An 18,485-nucleotide genomic window follows, 5' to 3' on the forward strand; every position below is an offset into this window, starting at 1 on the left:
ACATTCAGTTTTACATTAAAACAGACCTCAAACTGAAGGCCAGGTACAGGTCAAATACAAATGTAGAAACTTAAAAGTGCCAACAAACAAGATAATTCAAGTACAGTAAATGTTAAAAAATATATATATTTATTTCAATTTTCAGATGCTTCCAACAGGTACAGGTCATCAGGATTTAAATAAGACAAGAAAACATTTGAGATAAAGGACAAGAAACATTTTGTTCCAGAATAAAATAGAAATTGTTAATCCACCATTTTAGAAACAGAAAAGTCCACAGCAACTTATAAAAAGAGACTTGGGAGTTTATTTCTGGTTTGAATATGGCCTGGAAGAATCACAATTTATATCCCAACCACCAGGCGACAATGACTTTTCTGTATCCATGCTCTGACTGTAGGCAGATAGAAAATAATTGCCTCCTTCTTGGTTTTGACTTGCAGAAGAAATGGGGTATGTTGTTCCCAGAAAAGTCTGGTGAGTGAGTACGTTAAAGTGACTGAACTGGTGGGACATGTTTAATTGTCTGCTATAAACTTGGAAGTTATTGAAAGGAGCTTGTTCAACTGAACTCTGTTTTTCTCCTTCAGCAGAGCATGTTGTAGAAACTGAAGTAATTGGTTGTATCTCTTCCAAGTCAGTTTTAGAAGTCTCTTCCATCAAGCCAATTTGTGCTTCAGGAGATACCTCTGTAACTGATAAGCAGCTTGCTTTTGCATCTACTCCATGTGAGCCCTTGGCCTCTGTCTGCAAAGCTTCCAAATGAGTATCATACTTAGAGGCATCACTGCAGATTTCTATTTGTGATGTTTCATCCCCTGAATCCAGAGACATGTCCTCCTCATCCTTTTCATCGCTTTCTACAAGAACTACATTAAGAAAAAAGAGAAAATCCTATTCTATTGAAATACAAACTTTTGTTAGAAAAGCTATGCGCTACTCACGCTTCAGGTCTGTAAGTCCAATATCACTTAAGTCTTGGTCTTCTGCCACTCTTGTTCACTTACTCAACATACACACTTAACCCTCTGTGAGTGTCCAGTTATTCCGATGCTAAAAGCTTCTGCGCATTGTGTTCATGTTTAGTGTTGGGAAATCCCAACTCCCAGCTCCAAAGGGGTTAATGTCAAAACAGCATCTAAAGTTACACAGCAGGTGAGTATTTGATCAGACAATTAAAGGAGTACAATTACTGACATCTCAGTCCTTCTGTTACGCTTTCTAAAACCTATCATTAAGTTTATCCTTCTCCTGAAAACAGACTGTTACACCACTTTGGCGTACATCTGACTTTCTCAAACACCATGTTAGGCTACAACTCTGTATTTAAGATCTCCTTTGGTGCTCCATCCCAGCTGCTTTTTCCCCAGCATTTAAAGAAGAAAAAGAGTAGCTTGAGAGTTGGGTTTTCCTTGCCATCTGTAGTGTTCACTTACAAGAATAAAGGACCTCCACCCCACACATCTAATTAACTAAAGACAGTGTAAGTGCATTCATGTTACCTGATTGTCTTTTGGGAGCATCAGAGGGAGGAAGGCTGTTTTCTTCAGTAACAGAGTTGTGATACCCAACAAGAATTTTAAAATTTTGCATAAAGTCATCAACAGTAGCAACCACTATTCCGTTATCGATGTAATTTGAAAGTGTTTTGAGATTCTTTTCTAAATACATAAAAGGAGAATTTGTATTAATATTTATTTAGCACTTACCAAAAGGGGGAGAGAAGTGTTCATAAACTTTGGGTTTACCTGTTAAGAAGACAACATGTCTCTGCTGTATGTTTTGAGCCTGAAGCCTGATAAGGCAGTCTAATTCTGGGGCATTTCGAGTTTGAGAATCACAGTTATGATAAGACAGAATCTCAACCAAGTGCTGCTTTTGATAGGTATTCAGAAGGGTCAGCAGACTCAGGGCATTAGCATTCATTCTGTAATGGGGGGGAAAAAAGCACACTATTAGAAAGATCATTCTAACATTTAGACTGACCCTAAATCAAGTAAGTCAAAAGACAAACATAAGAGTGAGTTTTCCTTCACTGGGCTTTGGAAAGCGTAATTAAAGCTGAAGCATTTTGACAACTGGTATTTGAAGAACACGACTTACCTCCCCAGCTCTTTAAGTTTTTTTTGTATCTTACAGTGGACTTTCCACTGCCATTTTCCATCTGGGGTATTGAGATCCTCCAGAAACTTTAAGAACTGTTTTAGTTTATCTGTTTTGGAGATATTGAATAGAAGTTAAATTTTGCAGTATGAACACTGAAGATACTGCTTTAGTATATACATAAAGCTTCTTTCAGTTTTCATCAAAGCAGTGACACAACGGTGAACACTGGCCTAGTTCTTTGGGGTTTCTTCCTACCTGATCAGCCAACATCATTCCACAACCAAGCTGCTTTTTTGTGGGTCGGATGCCTAACAGTGCTATCTACTTATGCAGACGCTGAATTCAGTCCTACGGGGTCTGCCTTGCTAAAATACCCATTTAGAAGACTAGTAACTTCATTAACTATTCAATTTCAAATAAAGAACAAGTGAAAGAATGTACTTTTTCAGTATTTTTTTCCTAGCGGATTTGTGGATCGAGTAGTAAGGAATAAAAGGTTCCACATGCGTAACTACACAATCTAACACAAACTTAGTTCCAAGTTCACATGTTCCCCAAACAGGCCACTGACATAAGAGACAGACCCAAATTAGCTGAAGTTCTCCAAAAAACCTCACAAAAATTAAAAGACTTGATTCTTCACTGCAACGAGTACGGCATCTCTCTCATATACTAAAATATTAGGCTTTTTTTGTCTGTGTTTAAAGCTTCAGGAAGCATCACACTTACCTGTGGTGATGGCCTCTGGGTTAAGGACAGATTCATCTGACACAACAAAACCACCAGACACAAACAATTCATTGTAAGTGTGATTTTTCACATCATCCAAACTGTCGACACCCGCAAAGCTGACACAAGAAAGCCTCTTCAAAGTTACTAAGCCAGGTATCTGTTTAGAAACATTACACATCAGAGGTATGCCAAACATCATGGGGAAAAAAACCACGACAGAACTTTCCTGCTTATTAATACCAAATATCAAACTTCAAAACACATTTTCAAAGAATTACTATTTTTTCTCTTGCCTGGGAGGTGCTCTCTCAGAAATGTTACAGGAATGAGACAATGGAAGTTGAGCACTTAGAATAATTTCACTTTCTGTCCAGCACAGCTTCATAAACCACAGCTGTGAGGGGTACCTAAGGGAATCCAGCAGCTGCCTTCACTTGCCAGTAGAGCATCACTGAAGCAGAACCACTCGGGCCTCTGTACACCTTCACAACTACTAAGAATAACTCTGCATTAGCACATATGTGGAGGTGGCAGAAGTTACAGGTATATGATGTGACAAGACTAGCTATTGACCACAACCATCTTTGCTTCCTCAAATGGCAAAAGAGCACAGGACCTCTTTTAAATGCTGTGTTGTTAGGAGAAAGTAGCCTTACTCAAAGTGAGCTCATCTCGCTATGTTTTAGCAGTAGCTTTCTATAGTACACATTTACGTATCTGAAATACCTTATGGATGAGGTTGGCGATGTCTTCGTTTTGAATAATTATCAACAGTTTATCTAAAGCAGCTCTTCTCTTAAGGAACTGTTCCGGATGGCACTCTGTATTACCTAACTTTGTAAGGTACTCCTAACATCACAGAAAGAGAAGATGGTGAAGTGAATAGGTAGTTCGGCCAAAACAGTCCCCACAGTAACTTTTCCACCCAAATGAATCTCCGACAGACCGGTTTCCTTGTCTTTCTGATACGTTCATTGGAAGGATGCAGGAACACAGAAATAGGCTGTTGTAGCAAGTCAGTCCTTCTTACAGAATTGCACATAAATGGCCAACTGACCGCCTATCAAAACTGCACGAGTTTTCAAGTAAAGCCAGAAGTTTTTGTTATTTTACTTTCAACTTTCATCTTCTACATTTAAATACAGAAGACCAGTAATCCGCAAGAGTTACCTGTACCATTTCCCGGAGGGGAAGGAAAAATAAAACCCCAACCCACACGCATCGACTTTCCATGTTCTCTCTCAGATGGTAAGCTATCACAGTTTTGCCCTTGATATCTTTTTTCCGTAAGGCTGCCCCCAGCAGTATCTTCAGAAAGAACCAAACTACAGCCTGTTCTGCTTTCCAACTATAAGAAAGAGTCTTATCTAACAGCTAAATATAAGCAAGACTACCTCAGAAGCTCAAAGAAATGGGACAGGACAGCCTACTTTCATCATTCACTCTTTTTTGAAACAAGTTTCAGACTACCTTATGTTTGCAAGTCCAGTTTTACACATTCTGATTTGAAAGGCACTCTGTTCTATTTTAACACTATAGAGAGGTTGAACTAGAACATATTTACCTTAATTTCTTTGCAGAGAATGCTTTCCTCCTCTTCATGAATATAAAATTTCACAGTGTTTTTCTGCACATCTTTAATAATTTTGACCAAACTGTTAAATACTTCAGGTTTTAACTGGCTTATAAAATCAGAAAGGGCTGGTTGGGTTGAAATGTTTAAGTTCTCTGGGGATTTCTGTGTCTTTTCTGGTGGCTCCCTCAGATCACCACTGCAAGAGGTTTGATCCAATGTCAACATATCTTCTGTTTTTGCATTCCCAAGATCTATTTCCTCCTTCACTAAGGGTAAGCTTGATGAACGTTGCTCATTAGAATCCACATCTTCCACCACGTTATTACACAATGGCTCTGGTAACAATGACGCGTCAGAGTCCCTGCAAACAGGTAACGTGTCGGGTGGAGGATTCAGTGCAGCATTAGTAACCACTTCTGCCGATTCAGGACTGGAATAAATGGGTGGAGTATGCCTAATGCACGAAGAGGACAAAATAACACTATTCAACTTCTCACTCAGTGACTCTATATATTCTTGGACAGAAATCTCTGATGCCTGTAAACAGATGTACTCAGAAAGTCTCATCATCCTCTCTCGGGCAGAGAAGACTGGTGTGGACACACCACTAACATAAGCAATATTCTTTTGCTGCAAAATTTCTTGAATCTTTCTTGCAAAGAGATTATATTCTTCTAATAATGTAGTCTCTATTATTGCACTAATGGAATGCTTAGTTGTAAAAGGGTGATCTGCTAGCCCACACTCATCTTCAAGTTTCTCCACTTGTCTTGTACAAAGTCCATCTTCTGCTGTCCCCTTTTGTGTGTCTGAAAATGGAGAGTATGGAAACTGATAATCAGAACTTCTCTGTCTATGTATTACCCGGGGGTCATTAGGAAAGGCATCCTTTGGCGGTAAATACACCAGTGGCTCTTCTGGTGATTTCAGACCTATATAGGAAGAGTTAATCACCATCATCTCATGTTGAAAGTCGTAACACAACTGATACATTAAAACTTCCACAACACAGTTTTAAACCAGCATTACTGTTGTGTGTCCCCCCACCAGTCAACTTAAATCCAAAGACTCAAGTGTACAGAGCACAAAAAATTTCATAGGTCCTAAGATGGCAAAACAATAAAGCCAGAGTTTGCCCAAAAAGCAGAACACAAGTAATTTTCCCAGGGATAACATCTGATTAAGCATAGCAAGAACTGCCATCATTACAAAAAAAAAAAAAAAAAAAAAAAAAAAAAAAAATCAAAGTAGAAATCAAGCAGAGTGACAAATTACTCAAATATTGTCATTTGCTACTACCTGACAAGCCTCAGACTTTCAAAAGCTTATTTTAGCCACACACTATGTTGTGGAGTTAGACTGCGAATTGCAAGCTCCATGTCTGACCTCGCAATTGAGAACAGAAGGTTTTTTGCTTTAAAAGGTTGGACATAAGTCTTATGGTAATTATTGATACACAGAATCAGTCATGTTGCAAGGAGTGCTGAAAGCCTCTCCTAATCCAAACCTCAGATCATTTCTGCAGCACTCAGTTTCTTCACCATCCATATTCAAAACTATGGTTTTGTTTTTAAACCAAATTTGACACTTTGTTGCAATTAATGATATGTATACACAGACATTTCAGATACATAGAGGTATTTCAGTATATACCTGTTCTGTAAATACTTCAAAGGAGGATTTCTTTGTTGATTTTGTTTGAGAGTTTTGGGTTTGGGTTTTTTCTTTCTTTCTTTAAGTGTTGTATTATTGTTAAAGCTAATCCAGAAATCTGTTTTTCTGCTTGCAACTAACAGAAGCAATAATCAAAATAGTATAGACAGTTTCTAAAAGTTACTATTCTTTTGGAATGTGTCACTTTTGTAAAATTTCAACTCCTAAGGTTACTGGAAAAAAACCAAAACCAATCCACTCATCCTGATTTCATGCAAAGTTTCTGTAACAACTGTATTAGGAAAAAAGATCTATATGATTAAGAACTGATTAGGTTATTCTTCAAAGGTTTTTCCAGAAAGAAAGAAACTTTGTTTTAAAAAACAAAAGCCTTTCTTTTTGCTAAAGATTTTTTATTAAAAAACATTAAGCAGAATTTAAACAGAAAGATATACTGCTGAATATGAAACCCAAAATATTTTCTAACGTGTAAAAAATCAGAATTAAAAAATAAAGTAAAAGGATGATTTAAACTAAAGTTACCCTTATTTAAATAGAATTCTCTGAAGGTGGCATCCTTCATAGATCTACACCTTTGGGTCACAAGTCTTCACAAAAAACAAATGCATGAGCAAGGAGCGAAATCCAAATAAACAAACATTCGACAACTATTAAAGCATGTTTTATGATTTCAAACATACTCTTTGTTGGTAACACTTTGTAACTGGATATATCAAAGAAAGAAAGAGAGAACTGCCTGAAAGCAATCTTAGAAAGAACAGCTGTTTAAGAGCTGCTGAAGTAGTTATCCTTGCAGATTAAGTCAAATTCTAAACTGCTTAAGAGAGGTCCTTCTACAGTGACTCCAGAAAGAGGATTCCTGGGTAGATTTTGAAATCAGAAATTCAAACACCACCTGACAAAGCCTAGAACATACTGTTTCTTCATATCCAAAATGACTTGTCATCAAAAGCCATCACTTAAGAATGTCTATTAATGCATTAATCTTCTCTTAGAAGAGAAGGAAGAATAAGCAAGAGCAAACACCATGTTTGCGCTTAATGTCTAAAACCAAAGAAAAGTCTCAAATTCAAACCAGAACTGAGTTAGGATGGGTTTGTTAAGGCACACATGTGCCGAAGGTAGCTTTCAAAACTAAGACTCACATTTGCTTACCATTGTCTGAAGTTGACATTATGTAATCATGAAGAACCGAACAAGAACATGATACAGAAGCAGTCCAGATGAGTTGAAGACCTATGAACAACTGTCTCCAACACTTTCTGACGTTGTCAGGTAAGAAGCAAGACAAACCTCCCACTCCTCAAGTCACAAACTACGAAGAGTTAAGTTCTTAAAGTAAGTTTAGCTGAACACGATCCCTGTGTCAAAAGTAAAATATATTTTTGTTTAAAAAGAATAAATATTATATTGCTAATTTGCCTTCCTGCAATTGTAAAAAAAGAAAGATTGATGCTCTCTGAATTCCTTTCTACAGCTACCTTACTACAAAAATGAGAGACATGGAGAAACCATCAGATTTAGAAAGCAGTTTCAGAAAAGAGCAAAGCTTCCTTTAAATTTTGTATTACTGAATTGATCTTAATTCCCTAGAATAAAATTTCAAAGCCCTCTAGAAGATACTATACAGGAAGATATGCCCACTAAAAATCGCATGCCAGTAGCCCAACACATTAGAGACTCCTCTGACTTGATGTACTTCAATAAAGTGAGTCCACTTGCTGAATAGTGTATTACTGATCTAACTTTCTGATGAAAATTCAATACCGGGTGAGAATACAAGCTGCTCAGTAGTTCAGACCATAATGACGCACACAAACCATCCCACCTACTCTTCTCACTTGTTTACTTCCATGTTTTTACAGCTGATCCTCCTGAGGGACTGCAACAGTTACCATTTGTAGAGTTTCTTGGTATTTATATAGCCCCCTTTACATGACTATATTGCAGAGCTAGTCAATACTTATTGCAGCAAGAGCTAATTTGAAGAAATGACCTCACAGGAACTCAAGAAATCCAGTGATGTTCAAGACAATCTTTCATCTCTAGAGAACAGCACTTCTCCCTCCCACAACACTTCAGAGAATTTTTTTTCCTAGTAAGATTTGTAGTCTCACAGATGACACTGCAATGTGTCAATTGACAAACCTTGAACTCCCACATTCAGCAACTATGACGTATTACAGTTTTTAGATGCTTAATCATCCATTTAACTAGTTATCTCAGCAACCATATCTTTGTCTATATACACAGCATCCACTTCCTCCAGGAGTAAAAGAAAAAGTCCTATCCAAACAACTTCAGTCTCCATACTCTGTAACTTAGCAAACTTTCAGAACATATTTTTGACGTTTGGCCCTTAAAGAAAGTGTGGAAAATGTTATCCAGAACTACCCTGTCATTTTGTTGAAAGGCCTATGGATACTGTGACAGGAAACCTGTTTCGCCTGCCCTCCTCCCTTCTCAGCCAAACAAAAAAGAGCTGCTGAACTACACGACTGGATGGATATCAGAAGTGTACAAGAGACAGATTCCAGCACTCCTGGAACATGATCAGAAATCAGTAAGTTTCTACTCAGAGAACGCAGTTAAATTCTATCTGCATTTACTCATACAATGACTTGATTTGTAGCCTTCAATCTAGAGCTCTTAGATGACTATTCCTACAGCCCAGTTTCCACATCCTTCAGATCCATGCTTTTATGCTCTTCCAAGACTTGACACTGTTGACTCATCGAGTAGAACAAGCAGCTGCTTCTGTAAGATTATTTAAGATTTAAATGTTCAGATAAGGACAAAGACTGAAGCACTTATTGCACCAAGCTCTTCTGCTGGAAGTAGACTACTTACTATAAGGAGAACACATTATTCATTACTCGTCTGGATTACTAGTTGCAATTATCTACCTGTCCAATCTTTCAGCAGAACCTAGCAACTTCAAACACTGAATTCAAAACAGTTATGTACCTCACCAGATAAATACTCAAGCATTCACATTTCTAATTATGTCAGTATGTACCCAAAGCAATATTCTCCACCAGGATCTGTTTTTAACCCAGCAGATTTCTGTATTAATCAAGTATCAGAAGCAACTGCATAGGCTATATATAAATATGCTTGTGTACCAATATCTGACCCAAGGATGGGATCTATGAAAGACACAAACCTTTAGAACATGTTTTCATTCACTATTTGTAGCAACATAGGAGTTAAACCCATCTTACCTGTAATTGGAATAAGTTTCCAGTGCATTCCAACTTCTCCTGTATTAGTTGAGTTGGAATGTTGCCTGCGATAAACAGGTTCTATAGGTGTACTAGGACAGGGACTGTAGTCTTCAAAACTACTTACACTTCCAGTGCTTGCTTCCTAAAAAACAACAAAAATTGTCAGCTCAAAACTTTTTTTTTTTTTTTGGTAGCTATCAAGCTTTTACATTCTGAACAACTGATGGTAAGAACGCACCTGAGTTCACCAGCATATTGGCAATTTTGCTGTCAATCAAGTCAAGTCAAACATGGAAATGTTTGCATGAGGTACTTATATATTTAATTGACCTGTTTGATAATTTCTGAGACAGATGTCTTTGCTGATGGTCTATCATTAAGTAAATAAGGCAGTCCTGAGCACATGCCTTAGAGTACAGAAGGTGGGTGGGGCAGGGAGGAAAGAAGGCAAAGAGAGGAAAAAATTAGGAAAACTGCCTGCTTCTTAGCCTTTTTCAGGCTGTTGTCTTGACAGCTGACTAAAGCCATGAGATGTTGCCACTACTGAGGAACTGCCTGCAACTAGCATTAAGCCCTGGAACAATCCAATTTCATCTCACATTCCAGATGGTTAGAAGCAAAACAGCACTGAGGTTACAGGTACAACAAACTCTTTCCTGCTCCATGACTTGGAAACTGGGCTTTGTGTAGAAGTTTCAATAACAGAGACCACAGACCAACCACTCTGTAGAGCCATGTGATGGAGCAAGCAGCTGGGGCACTCTGAACCCTAAGCACAAGAGCCTTCTTCAAAGGGCGTTCTGCCAGTTACGGGCTGTCATGAAAAGTATGCATGGAACACAGACACCACTGCACCAAGAGGGCACATAAAGAGAGCCAGGCGTGTGTTTAAGTGCTCAGAATTTTTCAACTTTGCTCCCGCCAAAACTAAATACAGCCAATTCCCCAACCATCTTCAATATCCATAGAGTATTTAAGATCTTCCCACTATGCATATTTCTTAATGCTTTCTCACTCAGACACTGCGAAACAAGCCCATCATCTTTTCCACAGTACCAGATCGAAAGATGAGGATTGCAGGATCCTCACTTGTGCACGAAAGTGAGGGGAGTTTTCCTGCCCTATAAAATGCCTGCTACTATTAAGTAAGAGAGAGAATACACTTTGAAGAGGCTGGACCAAGACCGATTCCCAAAACTGGAGCAGTACAATTAGAGCAAAAGGATGCTCGATGATTGTAAAGCAGTACGAATCACTTTGTTAACCCTGAGATATTGTTGCTAGAAGAGGTCACTAGCTCACACACAGAAACAGTCAGCTGCGATAAGCTGATGCCATTGGGGTTTTTTTTGTTTGTTTTTAAGATAATAGTCCAGAACCCATAAAGAATATTTCATTTCCAGAGACAATCAACTTAGTTTTGCCAATCTATCAACACAAGACAGACAGCTATCATTAAAAGGAAACAGCTCTCATTCTGCTTCTCTACGCTAGCTATCGATCACCTGTGGATAAACATTCTTGTTTAAGATACCTCCAACCAAATCTAAATATCAAATACAGATTGCAATGTGACTTCTTTCACTTTCTTACTTATGACAAGAAAGCAACAGGCTGAAAAATGTCTTGAAATTATACAGCCTACAACTGATATATTTGGTTTTGCTTTGCATTTGGGGGGAGAAGAGGGAAGAATTCTGGCTGCAGACACTTTGAAAGAGATTGTCTCAACTTAGATCTGGGACAAGCCTGGTGAAAAAAGGCTTGTTTCTGTGCCTGAGATGGAACTTCACAATCATGATAAGCTGTCATATCCCAACCACTTATCAGGTCTATAAGGTTAAAGACCAAGTAGTACACAATCATTCATGGCCTGACCTGCAACCATTGTTAAGACAGAGTTCATATGGAACAGCAACTATCGCCTTAAAACCTACTTTCGGGAAGAGTAAGAGCTAGACAATAATATGATGAGGAACTCTCAACTCTCTCCTCGCTGCGTTTCAGGTTCAGCAAACCCCAACAACCTAGCCAGACCAAGAATCACCCCTGAAGGAAGAGGAAGATTGAAAACAGGATGCAAACCGTTACAGGAACACTACACTTATTCCATGCAACAACTTCACAGATTGCTGAAAAATCCCACCACCATAAGCAAGGTGACAGCCAGAACAAAGTATCTTTTTTCCTACAAGCGACAAAAAACAAATGCAAGGCTTTGGTCTCAGCAAACATGAAAAACCACCCTCATATACAGCACTCCGCAAAAGAATGACAGCAGTTTTGCTGCCTATTGCTGGAGCAGCTGCATATGACACAACATAAAGCTAGCGAGGAAGACCGACCATGGCTGCTTTCCATCTTTCGGGTATTCTTAATTAAAATTTTATTACAGAACGAGTAGACATAAAGAACCTGGAATACACAACTTAGAGTTAAGAAAATTTCAGTATACGCTCCTACCAAACAGAAAAGCTTCTTATCTATGTTTACCTATGTAAAGAAATAGAATGGTTTTTTATTCAGTCTCATATTCATGAAAATAGTACATTTATTATCATCATCTACCTACATGCCAGTTTCACTTACTTTTAAACGTAGCGTGTGTTCAAGGCCTACTTCATTAGCTGAAAGCCGTAGATCAACATCAACAGGGTAGGGTAAACACGCTGCATCAGCTTCCAGTATCACTGGGCTCTGTGGGTCCTTGAAGTTAACATTTTCAGCCTGAGCAGTATTAGGAAGCTCATGATCATCTTTGTCCTGTGCTTGAATGGATTCATATTCATATTTTTGTCTCATATCCTCTTCAATTTCATCAGTGCTTAGTCCTAAAGCTTGATTTACAGATCGTGCCAACGATGAATCCAAGTGTCCTGCACTAGCTAGCGTTTCTAAAAGCAGTTTAATGAGGCCATGTGTGTCAGTAACAGCAGGGCTGGATACATCTTGCTGCCTCAAGTCAGTATCATGTCCACCAAGACCAGTATTAACTGAGAAAACAGAGTGTGGCGAATCCGAGGTTCTGCCCCCTTAGAAAAGGGGGAAGAGGGGAAAAGTAATCCATTACTAAGTTTTTTAAAAAAAAAAAAAAAGCAAAACCAGCACACACCCCCCAAACAACTGCCACATACCCACAGTCTTACTCTTTAACATCAATTCATACAGTACATTTATTTTCTTAACAAAAAATATTAAACAGGTAGATATTGATAAAAGGGCAGTTTCTAAAGCTAATAGTCTCTTTGAGATAAATAATTACATTTTTTAGCTCACTCAATACCACACTATTTTATGTTTTAATAGAAGTCACATACTATGATATATGTATTTTATTGAAACCTTGTAAAATTCTCCATCGCTTGCCAAGAGAAAAAGATTAGTTTGAGCAAAATATTTACTTCTCTCCACCCTATCACTGTTGCTCCAGAAGCTGGTAAGTATCTTAATGTCAGAAGTTATCTTAGACTAAGCACAATTCTAAAACTTTACCATGCGTATTTATACTAAATGTAACTTTAGAACAGGATTATTGTTCTTCTACTCATCTCCCCAGATGAGTAAATACCATAGGTATTTATTCTTCTTGGGAAGAGACTGGCCAAGGAACTACTTTAAGTATCTGATGAACCCCTAACTCATTTATCATATATGGAAATATGGAACTGTTTAAATGCTGTTTGACTAATAAAAATGTAATCATGTTTATAGATATGTAAGCTCAGAATATTTTAGGTAAGATTTTTTGCAAGACAAACAAATTACTTTTAGGGCTGTAGAAAAACATGGAAATCAAACCATAAATAGATGTTGCTGTTTTGGTACCCATTAAGGAGTTCAGTCAAAATTTAAACAGATACTGTTCTGATTACAGCCAGGTAGAAATGCATTAACATATTTTACATTAATAATCAATGTAAAAAGAACCTGAAGGTTCACAGACTTCCAAGCAGGAATGCCAAGATCTAGCATGTAGCCTGCCCTCTGTCTCCTCCATTCACACATGCCAGCATCTTTTCTCCCTCTCAAAAGGGAAACTTATTCCTAAGATCAGCCACTTCATCTTCCAAAGTGATTCATGTACATGAGAATGACTGGTGCTTGATGTAAACCCCCCTCTTCTTTGTGCCACTCTTCTCCCCAATTTTCCCGCTGCTGAAGGAGGCCTATATCATTGCCCTGAGAAAAGGGTCGGTCAGGGAAACAGAAATCAAAGGGGGTTTTTTGGCAGATCTTAAGTAAGTATCAGAAAACACCTGTGATAATTATTTGACGTTTCGATGTACATAATTTCATGTACAGAATAATTCACCCTTAATACTATGAAGTTGTTTCCCCTGTCCCACTACACACATTACTGGCTATTTCAAAACTTAACTGTGCTCATGCTTAGAAGTTTAAATCTCGCCTTCAAGCTAAATTGATTAGGTATCATACAGGGTATTGGAACCATAAAGAATTACAGCAATGCCTAAAATCAAACTCTGCAAAAGACATTACGATATCACGTCTGCTTAGTACTCTATATTAGAAAATCTCTGGACAGTTCCACAGCTAAGCAACCTGTTTGGAAGTCTGCCTTCTTTCCAAAGAGGGAGAACAAAAAGAAGCTTCCATGACAACTTGTCTCCTAGAAAGAGGCAACCTACATAAAAATAAGCTTCATCTCTATTGATAGATCTCGGGCAAATATTTAAATGAACCACCATGCATTAAAATATCCACAGTATGCAAAAAATATTCAATCTTAAAAGATTAAAAGTTAAGTGTGCTTTGAATTACAATGTTTAAAGAGGATCTCTCAACAAAGACTTTCTTACCTTCATACTGACAACTATTCTCTGAAGATTCACTCATTTTTAAGTATTTCCGCAAATTTTCAGACTGTTTTTCCAGCTTCCTTTTCAGACCACTTTTATGTCTAGGGTCTTCAGAATCAGAATCTCCACCTACATTTTTTTTCCTACACTGGATTAAGTTAATAAGTTCTTTGAGTCTATCGGGATCATAATCTCCAGAATGAGGCAGTTTTCGCTTGGCAGCAGTGGGTTCATATTGTGCGCAGTTTCTTTTCCTGCTTTTTGCATTGGCAAAATCAGAGTCTTCTTCTGTGGCTTCATAATCTGAGATGGGACTGAACTGTTGAAGTTTCCGATTTCCCTCCATCAATTCCTTAGCTCTAGAAACAGGTAGTTGATATGCCTCACAACCAAAAATATAGTTTTGCAAGGAGCTGTCAATATGAGATTTATTTTTTGGAGCAGAATAAAGAAATTTTTTGTCATCCAACCGTGATTCATACCGATACAATACAAATTCTCTATATTTTCCAGAGCCACTACAGCATCTTTTCAAATACTCATTTATATACTTTTCCACAACAGCATTGAAATCTGCAGTAGCGTCTTTACGAGACTGGATTAAAGCAAAATGTAGAGACTGAATAAACTTTGTGAATTCTGGAATGATTTCCTGATTGTCGTGCAATACCATGGTAGTTGAATTTTTCTGTGTTCCAAATGGAACACTTTTGTGTGCTGCCATAGGAGAAAAGGGAATTTACAATTAAAATCAAATCATAATGCTATAAATAAATGATGACTAGTTAGCAATATTCTGTATTATACATATTTGGTGAAATACAGTTTGGAATGACTGTGGAGAAATGACCCAAAAGCCAGGAAAGAACTTTTTTTGTGAAGTAATCAGCTTTAAAGTCTACTTAAATGTCAACCTAGTCATAGTCATGAGAAATTGCTCATTTTCATAATTTTGTGGTAACCTGTATCCTAGATACACATATCATTGCCATTTAAGCCTCTCTACTGACCCTTCTAGAAGAAGGCCACTTCAAAGACATACTAAGGTTTACTGAGCAGCACCCTAACAGCTCCCTTGAAGAACAGAGGAAGCATTCCTATGCAATCCTGATGCATTCATTATGCTGCTTCTAAACTCACTGGACCCTTATAAAATTATTCAGCTTAGTAACCCCAGCAGAAACCTACAGAGTTTTTTTTACAGTCCTTTGCAAAGCAATACAACTCACTAAATCGAAGAGCTGCAACAGAGCATGTGTCAAGAGCAGGACTTCCCTGTCCTGGGAAGCTGTTAGGTCCTTTTACCACATCCTTGAAACAGCAGCTCAAGGAAGCCCTAATCACATTCTTTGATTTTATTTGTTTATTCACATTCTTCCCCCCTTCCAATCACAGACTGAAACTTTTCTCCATTCAACCATTTAAGCACCTCTGAAGTCTCAAACCAGTGATTAACCATGTGTTTGACAGAAACTGGAGCTCACAAATCTCTGAAATGTCACAGCAGCAAGAACTGGAGTATTTTAAGGAACTGGCATGCACGCACTTTAAATGTGTTATTTTATATCATATCTCCTCTTACCCAATCTAGAACTGATTGAATGTTCACAATTGTTACTTAAATAAAAAAAACATAATGGGGTTATTAAAATAAGAAATACAGAGGCAAGAATCTATGAAGCTGCCAAGACTTAGGACAAGAACTTCTTTGTAAAAGGGAATTGCCTGGGAAGAGCTATGTTTTGACAGTATCACTTCTAACTCACAGTAGGCCAAAAAGGACTGCACTCTGCTGCTAGCACTACTTATGGCAAATTTCAACTGCAAAAGATTAAAGTCTTGTCCCAAAGCATTAAAGTTCTACTAAAGTCAAGTCCTTTCAGTCATTTTTTACTACCTGAGTGTACCGATATTTTCTTTGCTCATTTACTCAGTTTTTGGTGCGTATTTCAATGCAAAAAAAGGAGATAGTTACAGGTACATTAAAGACTTTCAGATGTTTTGTCCTTAATGATATGATGATTAAAGAAAACCTTCAAACCTCTGAAGTGCAATGTTATTACTAATGCATAGATCTCTTGGAATACTGATGCTCAGTTCTACTAGAATACACGATCAAGATGTTTGAACAAAATTTCTAAAACATGAACAACTAAACCTAAAACGCGCAGTGTGATAATTACTTTTGTGACGAAAACGCTTTTTGAACATCATCACCACAACCAATGCAAACTGTTATTCCTAGTTTAGACAGGCAGGTTGTAACACTACAAAGTCTACAACTACAAAAAAAAAGACTACAAAGTCTTCAACAGAATAAACTACATTTAAATAAGCACATACTCAACAGTGAACAAACTTACTTGAGCTCATTACACCTCTAGGTTCTGGAAACAGAAACAATGCATGTAGCACGCGGGGCCGTCCAGTTTGGTGGTCTAGAACACAAGAAAATAACATCAGTTGAGAAGTCGTACACTATGCTTCAAAAGTATTGAAAAACTCAACTCCCTTTAAAAACAAACAAACCCAAAACCAACTCAAAAACAACAAACCCAAAAAAAGTATGCATACCATAAGGGGACATCATTTGCCAAGGAGAAAGAAGAAAAAGAAATCCTCTGTCCAGAAGTGGTTTCACAAGAACCTGTTTTCAAGCAAAAAAAGCATACCATTTCAAACAAAGACATTTACTCACTATGAATAACTCTTACTGTCTGCAAGGTAAATTCCATCATGGATAGAGAAGTGCCCTGATACAATACTTAAGAATATGCCAACTAAGGAATTCCAGCGAGATCATGGATCTTGTAGTACACCTCAACTACTAGTTAGTAATATAATTTTTAGAAACAGGAAACTCACAAGTTTCTCTTTCTCCAGTTTTTGAAGTAAACCCTCCAAGTGAGTACCAGAACGGGACTTCTCCACAACTTCATAAAGGCTACAGTACATGCCATTCTTCAACACTGACGTGATACAAGGGTAGAAAGAGAAGGTAAGAAAAACAGAAACAAAATTGTGATTCAGAAAACTTGTTAAAATTCTGAATTTTAAAAAATTAAGCTAGAACTAATTACCTTCTCTTGCTCCTAGGTAAGTTTCTTTATAGAACAACGCTGGTGACATTTTTTTCTTCAATTGATCCATGCTCACAACTTTGTCAACCTCAAGCTTCTCAGGACTGAAGGGTGGGGAGAGGGAGAAAAAAAAAAATAAAGATGTCTTTTTCCCCCCCACCCCATAGTCCTACCCTCATTGACCAAATAAGAACTATCAAATACACGCTCTTAAAAATCAGTTCCTTGGACTGAAGTGAGCCACTGTTTATTCCTGCAAAGGAGCATGTGTCACTTCAAAGGAAAAAAAAAACCACCAACCCAAACCAACCAACCAACCAGACATGCTGACAGAGTTGTGTGCATGAACTAAAAGCGGCTCTGGACATGCATGACTCAAGAGTCTAGCTTGACACATTTAAAGTGTCTCATCAATGTGTATTTTAAATTTTCATCTGAATATATCCAAGCTTCACCAACCTCTATTAGAAGGAGATTTAACACAACTTACTCTTTAAATGGTAATACTCACAGCTTGCAAGGAAGGAAAGGACGTGCTGCTGATTTCAAGGAAACATGGCATAAAAGTTTGCCTTTATTCCAAAGCTGCCCTCTCCATAATGTATAGCTAGATTTATCTAAATTAAGATGGAGAAAGAAGACTAAGTGAAACCACTTGCTAGGTGGGACTGAAACAAAATGGCAATAAAGAGGCTGCTGAATCTCCACCAAAAGCAGTTGGGGAAAATTTCATACTATTACCAGACCAGACAGTAATAATTTAAATAGTAAGTTAAAAGGTAACAGAAAGGGTGTTTACAATCCTATCGTGTTTTGACCTGCTCTGAGCAGAGTAAAGGAGGTCAGTATGTTACCTGTACCTGTCTATATAAGCATGTCCTTGATGCCAGCATCTGTGGAATGATACCCTCTTTCCTTACCTTAGTTGTCAATCACTTTCATACATATTAATATTTTGCTTGAATGTGGTTCAAAAGAAAAGCAGGACAGAGGATCATATTATTTGAAGTGCCATTGAACAGCAGATTTGGGAACAGAAAATAAGTTCTTACTATGCTATAAGTAGAAGGGAGAGGAAAAAACATGTTTGATTTTGTTCAGTTCTAGTAAAAGAAGATACACATTAAGGGGTCTGTTCAATCATCCAATATGAGGAAGAAATGCCTACAATCAGTATGGTACAGGATAAAACTCAGGTATGCATAACTAAGCAATCATTCCAGTTAAAGATAAGTAAAACTACATACGGAAAAAAAGTCCAAAACTTTCC

At 37.7% G+C, this 18,485-nt stretch overlaps 1 protein-coding gene across 6 annotated transcripts in view; it reads right to left on the bottom strand.

Moving 5' to 3' along the window:
• Positions 1–110: 110 nt before the first annotated feature.
• The window catches only part of TASOR (transcription activation suppressor), a 32,071-nt gene continuing 13,696 nt past the window's right edge, over positions 111–18,485 (bottom strand). Inside the window, exons 9-24 of one of the 6 annotated variants that reach the window (XR_012837021.1) lie at positions 17,727–17,832; positions 17,216–17,319; positions 17,001–17,104; positions 16,710–16,782; positions 16,499–16,573; positions 14,136–14,852; positions 11,905–12,347; positions 9,313–9,457; positions 4,403–5,223; positions 3,565–3,687; positions 2,836–2,995; positions 2,104–2,212; positions 1,749–1,927; positions 1,503–1,661; positions 945–1,138; positions 111–869 (exon numbers count right to left, since the gene is read on the bottom strand). Coding sequence is in view for 5 of the 6 variants with exons in the window: in XM_075762009.1 (XP_075618124.1) it covers positions 307–869; positions 1,503–1,661; positions 1,749–1,927; positions 2,104–2,212; positions 2,836–2,995; positions 3,565–3,687; positions 4,403–5,346; positions 9,313–9,457; positions 11,905–12,347; positions 14,136–14,852; positions 16,499–16,573; positions 16,710–16,782; positions 17,001–17,104; positions 17,216–17,319; positions 17,727–17,832 (4,004 nt within the window). In the remaining variant the exon portion in view is untranslated. Of the gene's footprint in view, positions 1,139–1,502; positions 1,662–1,748; positions 1,928–2,103; positions 2,213–2,835; positions 2,996–3,564; positions 3,688–4,402; positions 5,347–9,312; positions 9,458–11,904; positions 12,348–14,135; positions 14,853–16,498; positions 16,574–16,709; positions 16,783–17,000; positions 17,105–17,215; positions 17,320–17,726; positions 17,833–18,485 lie in introns of all 6 variants that reach the window. The other 5 variants (XM_075762010.1, XM_075762012.1, XM_075762011.1 and 2 more) reach the window with 5 other exon arrangements.

The sequence above is a fragment of the Balearica regulorum genome, chromosome 10 (assembly GCF_011004875.1).
Source record: "Balearica regulorum gibbericeps isolate bBalReg1 chromosome 10, bBalReg1.pri, whole genome shotgun sequence".
NCBI classification, from domain to species: domain Eukaryota; kingdom Metazoa; phylum Chordata; class Aves; order Gruiformes; family Gruidae; genus Balearica; species Balearica regulorum.